The 18889-nt window shown below is 36.3% G+C and overlaps 1 protein-coding gene across 2 annotated transcripts in view; it reads right to left on the bottom strand.

Moving 5' to 3' along the window:
- Positions 1–18889, bottom strand: part of KLHL1 (kelch like family member 1) — a 562289-nt gene that overhangs the window by 22232 nt on the left and 521168 nt on the right. For both annotated transcript variants that reach the window (XM_005687646.3, XM_005687647.3), the window contains one exon: positions 6091–6303. In XM_005687646.3, coding sequence (XP_005687703.1) covers positions 6091–6303 — 213 coding nt within the window. The remainder of the gene's footprint in view (positions 1–6090; positions 6304–18889) is intronic.

The following is an 18889-nucleotide window of genomic DNA, read 5'->3' as shown; positions in this document are numbered from 1 at the left end:
CATATATATATATACAAATATGAATTAATATATGAATACACCATATAAGCCTTAGTATAACTAAGCATCCTTAATTAAAATTAAAATAAGTCTCTCCTTTATCATCTATCTTCAGTGCTCAGAAATTCTTGGATCATATCAAAACCAGAAGGTTACAATGAGAAATCAGGAGAAATGAAAGAATTCAAAATTCAATTCTTGCTTTACATGTTAATATTTATGGTACTTCTGAAATAATTACTACATGTAAAGACAGCAAATCTTGTTATTTTATTTTTTAACAAAGATCTAAAGATGATACAATATTGTAAAGTAATTAACCTCCAATTAAAATAAGTAAATTTATATTTTTAAAAGTGTATATAAAGTTAAAAAAAATCGAGTCATAAGATGCCAGTTCCCATCTCACCTGGGAAGATGAGCTTCCCGGGTGGTGCAAGTGGTAAAGAAACCACCTATCAGTGCAGGTTAGATATAAGAGACGCTGGCTGGGTCAGGAAGATACCCTGGAAGAGGGCATGGCAACCCACTTCAGTATTCTTGCCTGGAGAATCCCATGGACAGAAGAACTGGGTGGGCTACAGTCCATGGGGTCACACAGAGTTGGACACAACTGAAGTGACTTAGCATTCACACATGCATGATGACAGTAATGAATTCCTATGGACAGAAGAACCAGGCAGGCTACAGTCCATGGGGTCACGAAGAGTTGGGCCTGACTAAGCACATAGCACACTGTTATTTTTTATGACTTTTTCAGTTATTACTGTAGCAGAGTTTGGTAGATTTTGAACAAAAGTTGTATATTCATTATAAGCAATATATCAAAAATTGTGAGCATTGTTAATAGTGTTTGATAAAGTACAATATAATTTTCAACTAATACATAAATAATGCTTACTTAATATTTTTGTCTCATCAAAATTTTTCTATTAAAAGTATGCATAAAATATACATATAAATCAAGAATCCCCAGCGTATGATGATGGAAATGGCTATTCACATGCAAATAGAGAAATAAAAAGTCAAAATTTATCTACATGTATTTCCATCAGTCCATCTAAACAGCCATCCATCCATTTCTTTTAAAATCTATCTTTCCTTCTGACTACCTATTTACAGTATATCTCATGAGATTTTTCCTTGGATAAATTTGAGGGTTTTTTTTTTAACTTATTGTCTAATGACTCAATAAAAGTTTGTTGAGTGCTTAATCAGTGCCAGAAATTGAGCCAAGTGGAATAATATAGGCATAAACAAGATAATCTTGACCAGCACATAGAATCTATTTTAGTGGGAAAATTGTTGCAAAACAAATAATTTTTTATTATGTTGATACAATTGAAACAAAGGAAAACTCCATTGCACTTCCAGGCCAATTCTGCATCATGAAAATATTCCTCTGGCTACTCTAAGGAGAAAGATTGGAGGAAACAAAGTAGATACTACAAACGTGAGTTTAGGAAGTTCCTTTGATCGTGGCACCCCTTTCCTATTATGTTTCATTACTGATATGCAGATTTAAAGGACAAAGATGGTCCTGATCTCTTATTAGCTAGCAATGGTACTCATGTCTTTGAGCATATATGCTGATCCTTTGCTTGATTTCTCAATTTGTTTGTGATCTGAAGGTTATAATTATTCATTTCTTTATCTCTTTATTCTAAAACATTTTAATATCTATCTAGTACAGTGAAAAGTACACACAAAACAATACTTATTGAATAAGTAAATAGATGGATGAATGTGCTCTTTCTAATGAATTGTACTTTCTGAATCTAAATTCTGCTAGAACTTAGTGCATTTTTGGACACTGATTTTGTTCACTAGGACGTTATAACTAGAATGAGGCTTGTCTGCAACATTAGATTTTACTCTTCCATTAACTATTCTAGATTTCCTGTTCTTACTCAGTCCCTGCTGTCTTTTCTGTTCTGCTTTGAGATGCCAAGGTTCCTTGCATTTAAGAAAGCCCAATTCTACAATTTTTGATAGAGGTTATATAACTGTACTTTACTAGTCTATAATGTATTTACATTTTTATAAGTAGAGAAGAAAATGGCAACTCACTCCAGTATTTTTACCTGAAAAATTCCGTGGACAGAGAAACCTGGTGAGCTACAGTCCATGGGGTCACAAAGAATTGGATACAAGTGAGCATGCACACATACACACTTCTATAAGAAATCACTATAAAATAATTTTGGTCTGTGTATCTATTTATTTATCTATCAAACAGCATTTACACTACCTGCTATTCCTAATGATTTGTTTGCCTATGGTTATACACTAAGAAACATTCCTTACATTATATGTGCAAAGTAATTCTACCAGAGCAACATTATGTATCCTGATTTATTGGTGATTTACATGTGAAATCATCAATATAGAATATATCTCATAAAAAGTGCAAAAATGTTATCAACCTGACACATGGTATGAGCTTGGATAAGAATAATAATGGTTCTGTGTGCTTCCGCATTACTTAAGCTATTCATTCTTACTGTACGCCTATAACTCAAAATAACTATGCTTATTTAAATATAATTTTGCATGATAAATGTATTCCTAGACTGTATTATTTATGCCTCTGTTCTCAAACATCATTTTAATACATTAGAGAGTAAACTTGGGAAAGAATATGTGTATGAAATATCATTTATTTAGTGGCATTTATATATAAGATATTTGCTGTGAAATTCAGAGCCTTGTCATATTCCTCTTCTTTGTCATTTTTCCCCAAGAATTTTACAGAGGAAAATGTGAATAACCTGCCATTCTGTTGGCAGTATTTTAAAATAAATGATTATATGTTTGTGTGTATAAAAGTATACATCAATTTTTTCTGGCTTACTTCACTCTGAATAATCGGCTCCAGTTTCATCCATCTCATCAGAACTGATTCAAATGAATTCTTTTTATTGTCTGAGTAATACTCCATTGTGTATATGTACCACAGCTTTCTTATCCATTCATCTGCTGATGGACATCTAGGTTGTTTCCATGTCCTGGCTATTATAAACAGTGCTGCGATGAACATTGGGGTACATGTGTCTCTTTCAATTCTGGTTTCCTTGTTGTGTATACTAACACATATATATGGAATTTAGGAAGATGGCAATGACGACCCTGTATGCAAGACAGGAAAAAAGACACAGCTGTGTATAACAGACTTTTGGACTCAGAGGGAGAGGGAGAGGGTGGGATGATTTGGGAGAATGGCATTCTAACATGTATACTATCATGTAAGAATTGAATCGCCAGTCTATGTCTGACGCAGGATACAGCATGCTTGGGGCTGGTGCATGGGGATGACCCAGAGAGATGTTATGGGGAGGGAAGTGGGAGGGGGGTTCATGTTCGGGAACGCATGTAAGAATTAAAGATTTTAAAATTTAAAAAATAAAAAACTAAAAAAAAAAAAAGAAAAATAATTCAGACATACAGGATCTCAAAAAAAAAAAAGTATACATCAATTAATTTGTATTCTGGTCACCATCCTCACTGTAGTACCTATAGTTTCTAATTTCACTGGATAAGATAATGGTGGAATGAAACTATGGTGAGCTTAATGCTATTCTTTATATATATATATATATATATCTACAGTCCATTTATAGAGTAACAATATTGTTAGACATGTTTTTGTATTTTATCCAAGAAGTACCTCAAGTCTGAACAGAGCCTGTTTTCTAAAAGCTATCTCTTTCCAATGACTTTATTCTCAGTAAAAATGCTCATTTATTTTTAGAAAAAACTCATAAAGGAGAGAAAGGCCCCTTCTCTCGCTGTCTATTCTACTAACAGACATAAATATAAAGGATTTGATCTCCTAATATTAAGATAAAAATTGTTATATTCATCAGTATGATATGCTAGACATCTCTTGTTCCTCTCCCAGGTAAGTCAGATTATGTCTTCCCACAATCTGAAAATTTTGGTGGCCATGAGATTGAGTTGTCAACAAAGCATAAGTAAAGGAGAATTATATTTTTAATATTTGAAGGTTGAATCTTTATGAATGGATGAACAATGTAGTACTACTCTCTAGCTTTTCCCTTCTGACGTTGAAACCAATAGGTGCTCGTATTTTATCTTATATCTCATTCTGAGTACCAGAGTAATAAAATCATGGCTCTCATAGATATGTGGCATGAACAAGAAAAAGAGTTTACAGTGTGAAGTCACTGAGAATTTTGAAGTTATTCATTACAGTAGAATTACTTATCCTATTCCAGCTGATAAAAAAAAATAATTTCAATATTCTCTAATCTCACTTCTTCATATATCATCATGTTTCCTTATGTAATCAGTTCAGTTGCTCAGTTGTATCTGACTCTTTGAGACCCCATGGACTGCAAGACAGGGTTCCCTTTCCATCGCCAACTCTTGGAGTTAACTCAAACTCATACCCAATGAGTCGGTGATGCCATCCAACCATCTCATCCTCTGTCATCCCCTTCTCCTCTGGCCTTCAATCTTTCCCAGCATCAAGGTCTTTTCAAATGAGTCAGACCTTCACATCAGGTGGCCAAAGTATTGGAGTTTCAGCTTCAGCATTAGCCCTTCCAGTGAGTATTAAGGACTGATTTCCTTTAGAATGGACTGGTTGGATCTCCATGCAGTCCAAGGGACTCTCAAGAGTCTTCTCCAACACCACAGTTCAAAGCATCAATTATTTGGTGCTCAGTTTTCTTCATAGTTCAACTCTTACATCTATACATGACTACCAGAGAAAACCAAAGCTCTGACCAGATGGACTTTTGTTGGCAAGTCTGCTTTTTAACAAGCTGCTAGGTTGGTCATAACTTTTCTTCCAAACAGCAAGAGTCTTTTAATTTCATGTCTGCAGTCACCATCTGCACTGATTTTGGAGCCCAAGAAGATAAAGTCTGTCAATGTTTCCATTGTTTCCCCATCTATTTGCCATGAAGTGATGGGACCATATGCCATGATCTTAGTTTTCTGAATGTTGAGCTTTAAGCCAACTTTTTCACTCTCCCCTTTCACTTTCATCAAGAGACACTTTAGTTCTTCACTTTCTGCCATAAGGGTGGTCTCATCTGCCTATATGAGTTTATTGATATTTCTCCCAGTAATCTTGATTCCAGCTTGTGCTTCATCCAGCCTAGCATTTCTCATATGTATTCTGCATATAAGTTAAATAAACAGGGTGACAATATACAGCCTTGATGTACCCCTTTTCCAATTTGGAACCAGTCTTTCATTCCATGTCCAGTTGAAAATATAAATATCATTAAAAGTCTCTCAAATTCTCACTGCACATGACATAATAGTGCTAAGTGATGTGCAGCTATGAAAGAGAAATTTGTTATAACCATGCCAGAAGTGTGTCCACTGTTGGACTAAGACTGAAGCCAAGGTGACTTTTCACTCCAACCTCTGCACCTGGCATTTTTAGGAACAGTTAAAAGAGAATCTATATTTCTGTTATACTTCAAGATTATAGAGAATACAGTTTTAATAAATCTGTCTTACATTGCAAAAGGTATGGCATTAAACAAAGCTCATAATTCATCTTTGCAAATTTGAAGTGAGTAGTAGAACTAATAAGACAGGATGAGTAAAACAAATAAATGAAATATTCAATTTTTAAAAGAAAATTAACAAGCATTCATACATTTAAAAAGTACTTACAGCTTTATTTTATTTTTTAAAATATAAATTTATTTACTTTAATTGGAGGTTAATTACTTTACAATATTGTATTGGTTTTAAATGAACTTTTAACATATATTCATGAGAAGTTTAAAGATTACTTTAGGATTATGTGAAAAAATTGTAAGGTTTCAAAAAATATTAGTTGAAAAGGTAAGAAAGAAAGAAGGAGGGAAGGAGTGAGGATGATGAAAGAAAAAATAAAACATCGTATAGTGTGTGTGTGTGTTTGTGTGATACACAAGCAAGAGAAAGAGAGAGAAGGAGAAAGAAAGAGACTAATGAAACAGCTTTAGGAGTACTTTCTTAGCTTAGGCAGATTGAGCATATTTTGTTGATATGGTCACTTGCATTAAGTATCAATTTAATTCACATTCTGTCTTTCATTTTAACCGTGTATTGGGTTCTTACCTTTCTACATAGTCTAGTAGCCGAGAACAGTGATTTGAAGCAGGAGCATCATGACCTCCTACTGCATAAAGGAAACCATCGCATGTGGCCACTCCTACACCCCCTCTCCGCTTACACATTGGAGCACACATATTCCACTTATTTGTGTGAGGATCATAATATTCCATTGAACTCAAACAGGAGCTTCCGTCACGACCGCCAACTGAATACAACCTAAAAACACAATTGAGAAAACATGATTTAGTATTTCTGTCTATATGACAAATAGAGGAAAGGAAATTCCTTGAAAAATAAAATTTCAACCACAACCTGAGCCTCCAATGTGTTAAAAAATGTTGCTTCACATGGAAATTTTTGTTAAAGGTCCTCTATAACTAATTTCCTATACCTGGATTTCCTATGATTCTAATATACTAGATGAAATTAAAACTACTATAGTTTCCTAACCTCTACTATTTCTAGAATATTAGATTAAAACTGTTTTTACATATGTAATTAAATAATCTTAATATATTATTTTAATAAATATCAAGGAATGTCTATTTTAAAACTAATAAGATATTTATCTTCTATTTTTCTTGAAATTGAGGATAATCAGAAAAAACTCAATTATTTCACTTGTTGTTCAGCAATTGATTTTTCCAGTATGTAGATCATGCTTACTTCTTGTGATCTGTATTCATAGTTTAGAACGCTAAAAAAATGAAGTAATTTATACACATATTGTCATACTATCTTAATTAGTGTCTATACTAATAGCTAATGTTTTATCTGGACAGACAAAATGTTATAGGAAAAAAGAGTACAACAATATTAGCCTGAGTAAACATTGCTGAAACTTACTTGATGCACTTATTTTGCTATTTCATTACTGAGAGTTATGATCAGAACCCAGGAAAATAAATATTACAGCATAAATTTTATATAAAATGCATTCATAAATACAGAAGTAGAAATACATCGTCTATTCCTAATAAAAATAATTTTTGCTTATTTGATCCTAGTCATGAAGATTGCATCACATTAAGATACAGAGTTGTATTTATTTATTTACCCATTTATTCAGCACATAATTTTGAAGGCCTGGTATATGTCACATACCATGCAAAGTTTTGTGAATGTATCCATGAACAAAACAAGAAGAAAATTCCCTGCACTCAATTCTACTAGAGGGTATACAGCCAAAATACACACTGTTGACAGAGCAGGAAAGTGGGATCAGGAGTGAAATTGGTGGGAATGGGAATTAGAACTGTAAATATCAATTACAACTGAAATGTGGTCACAATTTTAAACACCAGAAAAGGTCTCATTGGGAAGATGAAGTTTGTCCAAGAATTTCATGAGAATAATAGTGGTTGGAGGAGAGTTCAGGAACTTCTAAGAGGGGAAAATTTGAAGCCAGCTAAACAGAGGAGACTGGCAGTCCATGTTGTCATAAAGAGTAGAACATGACTGAACGACTAGCACTTTCACTTTCAAACAGATGAGTACAAAGTTTCAAGGGCAGCAGAGGCCAAAGCACCAGGAGCAGAGATTATGGGCAGTGTGGCAGATGAGCTGATGGGTTCAGGTACAGGGACATAATATAGGTGTTTAGATTTTGTCTATTCTCTAAAACAAATGTAGTCATTGATCCTAAGTGAAAGAGGAAGCCATAAGACGATTTTGAGTGGAAAAGGGTTGTGGCTTGATTATGTTTAAATAAAATTAGATGTCATGAATTGTTTGCTTTACTAGTTAACATTATGAATAATATTGACAAATAGACTCAATTCTATACTTTGCAGGTTCTAATAAAGCAAAAGCATGAAAAGACATTACTTAGTCTATAAAATAGTTTTAGATCATAGATTTAAAAATTCATCCTCTAGTATCCTTTCTAAGTCTAAAATGTGATTTTTAAACTGATTTTAAATCCTGGAGAACTTTAAAAAGATGTTTTTGCTGCTCTAAATGCCAGCCATGATGAAATATTTTTGATTGTCCAAGTGTTCTCTTTATGGATGTAATGTCTCTTTGCTTGATTACTCAAAAGTTGCCTGGCAGCTCTCAGTCTTACAATATGTTGAAATTAACCAATAGAGGCAATTTAAAGGACAAGTAATGGACAGTTTAGCTAGCAAAAGCATCCAGAAGGGAAATGAGCATTCACTAGAAAGTTTTTATCATCTTAAATGCTTTACAAAATCTGAATTGCGTTTCTGTTTCATTTAAATTGAAAATCTAACTCAAAAGAAGTATGCTGTAATACAAAGGTATTATTATTAAAACTTAATTAAATATTGCTTTTGCAGAGATTTTATTTATTGGTAAGTGTCTTCATGAAGGGCACCTAGTATAGTTCTTGGTACATAGTTTATATGTAAGAAAAGTTTCCCACTTTTTCTTTTCCATTGTTTTAGTGGAATAATTGACTTCAAGCTACTCTATTTCTTTATACACATTAAAGTAACAAATTATACTATTGATTTATCTGAATCTAGTGTTGCTCAACCAATTAATAAAATCACTCTATACAATAATTTGTCATAGTTTTGACATTATTAAAGAATGTGAACATATACAAATATATAGCTAAATGCATATGAAAATGTTGCTGCTTAGTCATTAATTTGTGTCCAACTCTTGTGACCACATGGTCTCTTGCTTGCTAGGTTCCTTTGACTTTGGGATTTCCCAGGCAAGAATACTGGAGTGGGTTGTCATTTCCTTCTCCAGGGAATCTTCCTGGCCAAGGGATCGAGCCTGCCTCTCCTGAATTAGAAGGCAGGTTCTTTACCACTGAGCCACCAGGGAAGCTCATATGAAAATAATGATAACATGATAATTAAGCATATTGATCACGTTATAGAAATCAAATATAGAACCTATTAGCATAACCTTGTATTTGGAAATAAAATGTAACTTAAAGTTCACAAGTTATAGCATCATTGACTTTTTAGTGTAATCATGTATGTTATAAACCACTATTCATTCAATCTCTCTGTCTTTTATATGAACCCTCTCCTAATAAAACTCAATAACACACAGTCTGTACAAAGAAATTTATGCAACATTTCAATAAAAATGACATAATATTTGACAACTTCTCTTGTGAAATAAATATTTGATATACAGTAGCTGTTATTTTCGGAGAAGGCAATGGCACCCCACTCCAGTACTCTTGCCTGGAAAATCCCATGGACAGAGGAGCCTGGTAGGCTGCAGTCCATGGTGTCGCTGAGGGTCGGACACGGCTGAGAGACTTCACTTTCACTTTTCACTTTCATGCATTGGAGAAGGAAATGGCAACCCACTCCAGTGTTCTTGCCTGGAGAATCCCAGGGACGGGGCAGCCTGGTGGGCTGCCGTCTATGGGGTCGCACAGAGTCGGACATGACTGAAGCAACTTAGCAACAGCAGCAGCAGCTGTTATTTTATAATTTACTGAAGTCTAACCTAGGTCATCAGTATTTTATTTCACCTGGTAAAAGCCCATTTTCATGTTCTTTACAGTATTATGTAGTCCACAGATTAACAATGAAATTACTTTTGTTTTGATAATGCAATAAAATTATTAATACTAGGGCAAAACTGCTGGAAAATAATAAATATACTACATTTTTTCCTTAAAAAATCTTCAAAAAAGAAATGAGAAAATTGTATAGAAAAGATAATAGTGTCATTGTGGGCTGCTTTATTGGTGTCTTTATTAAAACCAACAGATGTATTTCAATACTTGAAAAGATTTTGCAGTTAGAAAAAAGTGTAATGCACACATAAAAATTCGTCTGCAATTATCCAAGTTTATCTTCTCAGATCTCCTCTGACAATCTATTTAATCATAGTTTAGAATGGTTCCCTACTTTATTTCACTGCAATGACAAATTAGATGTTGAGAATGTGAAGACCAGAGAAGAATCTGATACTAGAAGTAAAGGCACTGACAACATAAAAAGTGACAGCTGACAGTTTCATAGCAAGGAAGGAAACATGACATTTTTAACTTAGAGTTGAACGATGAGTAGAAATTTGTAAGATGAAGAAATAGGGAAAAGTGTTACATACAGGCTAAGCATTATATGTAAAGACAAGGGACATGAAAGGTCATAGCACATGATAAATAAAGAGTGGCAAGTATGTCATATTGGTGGAATGGATTGTAGTAAACAAGGGGAAAGGAGAGATGGCTGCTAGGATGAAAAGGACTGACTGAAAATGAAGAGCATTTTATGCTGTGCAATGGAGTTGGAATTTCATTCAGAGACAATAAGGACAAAAAAAATAGCATTCTCAGGAGACATTAGTGTCATAAATCAGTTTGCTATGAATATTGATCAGCATGTCCCTCCTTGCATGCAAAAATTGGCAGGAGGTCAAAAATAGCCTTAAGTAAACTCTTCTAGAATTTTGCTGAGAATGAATGAAACTTTCATACCATTTTCCCAGAATTATGTGTTTATTCAGCTTAACAGAAAATTTTACATAAACTTTAGTAAGCAGGTCTTCCTATTTTGAGATCTAGTTGCCAGGTGCTCATCTCAGTGCCATATATTTTAAATTCTAGTACAGGCATATGTCATTTTATGTATAATTTATGCATTTTTTGCTTTTGATTGTGCTCCACCTTATTGCATTTTTCAGATATTGCATTTTTTTTTATAAAACAGAGTTCTTTGTCAATTCTGCATTGTCAAATAATACTTTTTAAAATTAAGATGTGTAGATTGTTTGTAAAGACATAATGCCATTTCACAGTTAATAAACTATGGCTTAGTGTAAATTTGCTGACAAAGGCCTATGTAGTCAAAGCTATGATTTTTCCAGTGGTCAGGTTCTGATGTGAGAGTTGTACCATAAGAAGGCTGAGCGCTCAAGAATTGGTGTTTTTGGACCGTGGTTCTGGGGAAGATTTCAGAGTCCTTTGGACAGCAAGCTGATTCAACCAGTCAATCATAAGGGAAATGAACCCTGAATATTCGTTGGAAGGACTGATGCTGAAGCTGAAACTCCAATACTTTGGCTACCTGACGTGAAGAGTGTACTCATGGGAAAATACCCTAATGATGGAAAAGACTGAAGGCAAAAAGAAAACAAGATGGCAGAGGATGAGACGGTTGGATAGCATCACTGACTCAATGGTCATGAATTTGGTCGAACTCTGGGAGATGCTGTGGTATAGGAAACCTGGTGTGCTACAGTCCATGGAGTTGCAAAGAGTCAGGCACGACTTAGCGACTGAACACTAGTGTAAGTATAACTTTCATATGCACTGGGAAACAACAAACAAACAAAAAATGTATGACTCCATTTATTGCAATATATGCTTTATTGCAGTGGTCTAGAATCAAATCTGCAATGTCTTTGGGGTACGATTGTCCATACAATATGGCAGTTGAAGGAAATAAATTCTGCATTATTTAAAGATATGGGTTCAAATGTAAAGAAGGTTTGCATATATGTTGAGATCCAGGCTGCTTCCAACTTTCAATCTATCATCTGTAGGATGACTTATGCACTAAGCTGCGTGTGACTCTTGCCACCCCAAGGACTGTAGTCCACCAGGCTCCTCTGTCCATGGAATTCTCCAAGCAAGAATATTGGAGTGGGTTGCCATTCCTTTCTCTAGAGGATCTTCCTGACCCAGGGATCGAACCTGGGTTGCCTGCATTGCAAGCAGTTTCTTTACTGACAGAGCCACTGGGGAAGCTAGGATAGACCCGTTATCAAGAATTGTGAAAAGTCTGAAGTTCTACCCTACCTGAAAGTTAACAGATTAACCTAATTCAGTGTCATAAATGTTGGTAAAAGCCACAAGATTATGGGACCAGAGAGAAGTTACATAATTTCTCACGCACAACAGGCAGAATGAGCTCCCTGTTAATGTGAATTCTCCCAGTGCCCCCTAGTCCCACAAGGGTGATGCAGAGAGATTCAGGTAAATAATGTTTACTTAGAGGGCTTTTTGCACATCTTGAGTTTTTAATTATCATCTTTAAAGGGACTGCTAGCAAACTTGTTGCTCTGAAGGGCAATATTGCGTTTATTATTTCAGTCAAAGAAAAATCTGCTCTCTGTCCCTCAAAAAGACATTGCTATCTCGCAAAGCTATTCCATTTACAAATAACCTTGAAAATATGTTGAAAAAGAAGTTGTCATTTTTTTTGCCTTGAAAATGTGTAACAATATTAAAACTTCGTGGAGAATTTTCTACAATTCCTCTTGTAGAAATTGTAGAAATTCTAATTATCACAATAGTTCAAACAGAAAGATAGAGGAGAAGTGGAAGAAGGAGCATAATTCTTTCCCTTTAAGAATTCATCTTTTAAGCTGCACAACTCACTTTTTATCGCCTGTTGGCCAGAAATTAGCTACATGACGATACCTGATTGATCAGGTACTGGGAAAAATTGTCTTTATTTTAGGTGGTCTCCTGCCTAGCTAACAGTGCTGTGCATACTATCATATAAAAAGGAGTGAATGAGTATTAAGAGGCAATTAGAAGCTTCTGTCATAGCACTAGATCCTTTCCAGCCCTGTGTGCCATTGTGGATTCCGTCCTAGGTACCTTGTTATTATATAAAGTAGGTTACTGCTCATTTTTCTCTCCATCAGTTAAGGTACATCTCCACTAGAAAGTCTTTTTTGATCCCATTTTGTCTTCCCCAGATATCTGTTATTTATAATCTGTATCCTAGGGAAAGTTATTTAATATGTGGCATATTTTATCACTGGCTTCCCTGGTGGCTCAGATTATAAACAATCTGCCTGCAATCTGAGAGACCCAGGTTCAATCCCTGAGTTGGGAAGGTACCCTGGAGAAGGGAATGGCAAGCCAGTCCAGTATTCTTGTATGGAGAATTTCATGAACATCGGAGCCTGGCGAAATACAGTTCATGGGGTGGCAAAGAGTCAGACATGACTGAGAGACTAATACACAAACACATACTTTATCATAGCTCAATGATGCATACATAACTTGAGGGCTGGTTATAGAAATTGTGGTATATATAACATCTTAGAAATAACCCTAGATCCAGAACTTTGTTTGGTCTTTTGTTTTTCAGTTGATGGAGAACTATTTCATCTGACCCCAGGCTTGTCATACCTGCTACCAGAATACTCCTGCATGTGCCTTTTAGTGAGTAATTTCCATGAGAGGTTTTTGAGGAGTGTCTGACAATACAGTGAGAGGGATTTCAGTAAGCTTGCACAATAGGCTGCATGACTGCTTTTATTCCCACTTGAGACAGGCCTAGAATCTGGGATGCTTTGCTGCAATGTGGCGATGCTTGCACCTGGATATAGCTTGAGTAAGAAAATGTAGAGAAACTCTATCAGACTAAAAATAACTGCACACATGTATAGTTAGGACAAATGCTGGACAGAAGATACAAAACAACCTAATTGCCACTTTTGAAGAGCCTGGAGAAAAGCAGGGTACTGTGCATGCCTCTGCTTAAAACTTTGCCTCAGGGGTGGGCAAAATAGCTAAGCTGCCCCTCTGGCCCATCCCCTGGACTTGGCCCTACCCTCACTCTGTGTAAGGAAAGAGCTTGTGCCCTGCTGGGACCAAGCCAGCAAGGGAATTTATTGTTTATTCTTGCTCCCCACTGCTGCAGCAGGGGCCTCAATAAAGCTTTGACTGAATTTTTTGTCTGGCTGCTAATCAATTTCTAATAATTGTAGAAGGCCAAGAACCCTCTTTGGTAATGTTGCCAAATGTTGGTATGTGTGGCAAACTCAATCTCAGATGTTGTTGTGTATTGGTTTACTATAATTTCAAATCCATTTGTTCATCCCCAAAAAGCAAAGTTGTTTCCAGAAGAAAAGTTACTTTGATATAAGAATGAAGTAAGTTGTATCTGGGTGTTATCATCTCATCTGTTCTAACTATAAACAGTAGCTCAGCTGCTGAGGGAACCTAGCTGGGGGTTTTTCAATAAAAACTGGTGGACAAGCAACTACAGCAGAGGGAACATTTAGACTATAAATACAGAGTTTGTGAGAGTTATCCCAGAGTTTCCTCCTGAACCAAGCCAATCTAGCTCTCCAAAGACCTTGAGTATTAATTTCTGTCACAATAAAGGTGACTATTTTATCAGCAGCAGTGAAAAATCAGGCAAGAACCCCAGGAATATCAGCCTACCCTTCAGTACAAACACCATCATGGTTCCCTGCAAGGTGCTCTAGCAACTGAGGAACATTCCATTTTTCACTGCCCACTGGGCATTAGCTCTTGGTTGGCAAAACTGCCCCAATGGGCATTAGTTGTTGGTTGGCAAAACTACCTCTTCCAGAAACCTAAACTCAGAAAGAATATATTTCAACTAAATTTAAACTGTATTTTTACCTTCTCCCCTTGCCTGGAACAATGGTATATTTAATCTAACATGGGTTTGTTATTTATTTATTAGCTTATTAAGATATATCACCCTGTATGCTGTCCATTTGTGAATTTCCTACCGGGATCTTGTGTTTAAAATATTGGTAAAGACAGTCTCAGTTCCTGAGCATAATTCATTGCCCCAAACATAATGGACTTATTTTTATTATAGCAGATGACTAAGGTAAGCCAGAACACTTACCTTATTTTATTAGAAAGTGGCTCTACTTTCTAAAAACAATCTCTAAAGATTATAAACACAGAAATTAATTTAGGTTTATGAGCTACATCCCACAGCCTGATAGAGTTTACTAACTCAAAAGGGGCAGAAACAGTCACTTCAATTTTAATCCCTCAACATTTTCTTACCAAATCTCACTCTATGCCTTTCACAATTCTAAATTTCTTTCCTCTTCTATTTGTTATTCCCCATATTAAAAATGTAAGTTCTCTGAGGGTGGGTTCGATTTATTTTCTTTGATATATCATCATAGCAAGTATGTATTTGTAATTTTTAATGAATAAAGCAAAGCACTCATTTCTAATTGAGAAAGAATGATTTACAAATGATGTTTGTCAAAGAAAAGGCACCTGTTTAAGTTCCACTGAAATAAGATATTGACAAATTGCAGAGAAAAGTATCAAGCATGTGTCTTAGGAACGCAAAAGATGGAAAGGTTTTAAATATATATATATATATATATATTTAAATATATATATATTTATTTAGACATTTAACCTAGTTCCCTATGCTATATAGTAAATCCTCATTGCTTTTATACACACACACACACACACACACACACACACACACACACATATATATATAACCATTTTGGCCACACTGTGAATGTGGGATCTTAGTTCCCTGACCAGGGATTGCACCTGTGCCCTGCACTGGAAGTGCAGAGTCTAAACCACTGGGCCGCCAGGGAAGTCCCTAGAAAAAGATTCTTAAATGAGTGGATTTTGAAAGGGTTCATGGAAAAGGTGCAGATTAAATTAGGTTTTGAATGATGGAGCTATTATAAATGATCTCATTTAGGTTTTATTTAATTAAGGGTACATTTTAATATATTTCAATGATTTCTTACACTATTGTTCTCAAGTAAAATAAACTGAATCCTATAAGTACCAGTCTTGCCACATGGAACTTAATGCATAGAGAGATGTAGAGTTGTGACAGGCTATCAATCAAGAAAATTTCCAAATGTATCCAATGACCAGATAAAAATCTGAGGAGAGAAACTAAGTGGACAGTGGACAGTCACAAATTACTAAGGAAAACATGGAAGGGAAGTTGAGGCAGATAAATGAGTATTTGAAAATGCAAAAGAGTGTGAACAATCAAGCAGTTCATTATGCCTTGATGTAGAGTGTTTCTAAGGCAGATGTTTAAGAGTGAAGACTGGAGAAGGAAGGAGAGGTCTATTTCAGGAAACCACTGTATTTCAGATTGAGGAGTTTGGCAGTGGCTGTCAGACTTTATTTTTGGGGGCTCCAAAATCACTGCAGATGGTGATTGCAGCCATGAAATTAAAAGATGCCTACTCCTGGGAAGAAAAGTTATGACCAACCTAGATCGTGTATTGAGAAGCAGAGACATTACTTTGCCAACAAAGGTCTGTCTAATCAAGGCTATGGTTTTTCCTGTGGTCATGTATGGATGTGAAAGTTGGACTGTGAAGAAGACTGAGCGCCGAAGAATTGATGCTTTTGAACTGTGGTGTTGGAGAAGACTCTTGAGAGTCCCTTGGACTGCAAGGAGATCCAACCAGTCCATTCTGAAGGAGATCAGCCCTGGGATTTCTTTGGAATGAATGATGCTAAAGCTGAAACTCCAGTACTTTGGCCAGCTCATGTGAAGAGTTGACTCATTGGAAAGGACTTTGATGCTGGGAGGGATTGGCGGCAGGAGGAGAAGGGGACAACAGAGAATGAGATGGCTGGATGGCATCACTGACTCCATGGAAGTGAATCTGAGTGAACTCTGGGAGTTGGTGATGGAGAGGGAGGCCTGGTGTGCTGTGATTCATGGGGTCACAAAGAGTTGGACACTACTGAGTGACTGAACTGAACTGAACTGATGCTCAAACAGGGAACCAAGGACAAAAAAGGACTGGAAGCTGACTATTGCTCAGATCATGAACTCCTTATTGCCAAATTCAGACTTAAGTTGAAGAAAGTAGGGAAAACCACTAGACCATTCAGGTATGACCTAAATAAAATCCCTTATGATTATACAATGGAAGTGAGAAATAGATTTAAGGGGCTAGATTTCATAGAAAGAGTGCCTGATGTACTATGGACATAGGTTTGGGACACTGTACAGGAGACAGGGATCAAGAACATCCCCAAGAAAAAGAAATGCAAAGAAAACAAAATGGCTCTCTGAGGAGGTCTTACAAATAGCTGTGAAAGAAGATAAGTGAAAGGCTAAGGAGAAGAGGAAAGATATATCCATTTGAATGCAGAGTTCCAAAGAATAGCAAGAAGAGATAAGAAAGCCTTCCTCAGTGTTCAGTGCAAAGAAATAGAGGAAAACAAAAGGATGGGAAAGACTAGGGATCTCTCCAAGAACATCAGAGATAATATCAAGGGAACATTTCATGTGAAGATGGGCTTAATAAAGAACCGAAATGGTAGGGATTTAACAGAAGCAGAAGACACTAAGAAGAGGTGGCAAGAATACACAGAAGAACTGTATAAAAAAGATCTTCATGACCCAGATAATCACAATGGTGTGTTCACTCACCTAGAGCCAGACCTCCTGGAGTATGAAGTCAAGGGGGCCTTAGGAAGCATCATTATGAAGAAAGCTAGTGGAGGTGATGGAATTCCAGTTGAGCTATTTCAATTCCTAAAAGATGATGCTGTGAAAGTGCTGCACTCAATATGCCAACAAATTTGGAAAACCAGCAGTGGCCACAGGACTGGAAAAGGTCAGTTTTCACTTCAATCCCAAAGAAAGGCAATGCCAAAGAATGCTCAAACTACCACACGATTGCACTCATCTCACATGCTAGTAAAGTAATGCTCAAAATTCTCCAATCCAGGCTTCAACAGTACATGAACCGTGAACTTCCAGATGTTCAAGCTGGTTTTAGAAAAGGCAGAGGAATCCGAGATCAAATTGCCAACATCCACTGGAACATTGAAAAAGCAAGACAGTTTCAGGAAAACATCTATTTCTGCTTTGTTGACTATGCCAAAACCTCTGACTATGTGGCTCACAATAATCTGTGGAAAATTCTTAAAAAGATGAGAATACCAGACAACCTGACCTGCATCTTGAGAAATCTGTATGCAGGTCAGAAGCAACAGTTAGAACTGGATATGAAATGACAGACTTGTTGAAAATAGGAAAAGGAGTACATCAAGGCTGTATATTGTCACCCTGCTTATTTAACTTATATGCAGAGTACATCATGAGAAACACTGGGCTGGAAGAAGCACAATCTGGAATCAATATTGCCGGGAGAAATATCAATAACCTTAGATATGCAGATGAAACCACCCTTATGGCAGAAAGTGAAGAGGAACTAAAAAGCCTCTTGATGAAAGTGAAAGAGGAGAGCGAAAAAGTTGGCTTAAAATTCAAAATTCAGAAAACTAAGGCATCTGGACTCATCATTTCATAGCAAATAGATGGGGAAACATTGGAAACATTGGCTGATTTTATTTGGGGGGGGCTCCAAAATCATTGCAGATGGTAATTACAGCCATGAAATTAAAAGATGCTTACTCCTTGGAAGGAAAGTTATGATGAACCTAGACAGCATATTAAAAAGCAGAGACATTAATTTGCGAACAAATATTTGTCTCATCGAGAATGTGGTTTTTCCAATGGTCATGTATGGATGTGAGAGTTGGACTATAAAGAAAGCGGAGCACTGAAGAATTGATGGTTTTGAACTAGAGTGCTGAAGAAGACTCTTGACAGTCACTTGGACTGCAAGGAGGTCCAACCAGTCCCTCCTTAAAGAGATCAGTCCTGAGTGTTCATTGGAAATTGCTGAAGTTGAAACTCCAATACTTTGGCCACCTGATACAAAGAGCTAACGCATTTGAAGACCCTGATGCTGGGAAAGATTGAAGGCAGGAGGAGAAGGGGAGGACAGAGGATGAGATTGTTGGATGGCATCACTGACTCAATGGAGATGAGTCTGAATAAACTCTGGGAGTTGGTGATGGACTGGGAGACCTGGTGTTCTGTCGTCCATTGGGTCACGAGCAGTCAGACATGACTGAGCGACTAAACTGGACTGAACTGAACTGAACTGAACTGTACTGAACATACATCTGATTATAGGAGACTGTATTATGGAAGACATGTGCAACAGAGCCTGCTTTTATGTAACTTGCAACTGTCAATCAACCTTAAGTATATGCCAATTTTCATTTCTTTTCCTGATTGGTGGTGAGTAGAAG

This window comes from Capra hircus, chromosome 12, assembly GCF_001704415.2.
Source record: "Capra hircus breed San Clemente chromosome 12, ASM170441v1, whole genome shotgun sequence".
Taxonomy (NCBI): domain Eukaryota; kingdom Metazoa; phylum Chordata; class Mammalia; order Artiodactyla; family Bovidae; genus Capra; species Capra hircus.
Note: the sequence above shows the minus strand (reverse complement) of the source record. Positions and strands in the feature narration are given on the sequence as shown.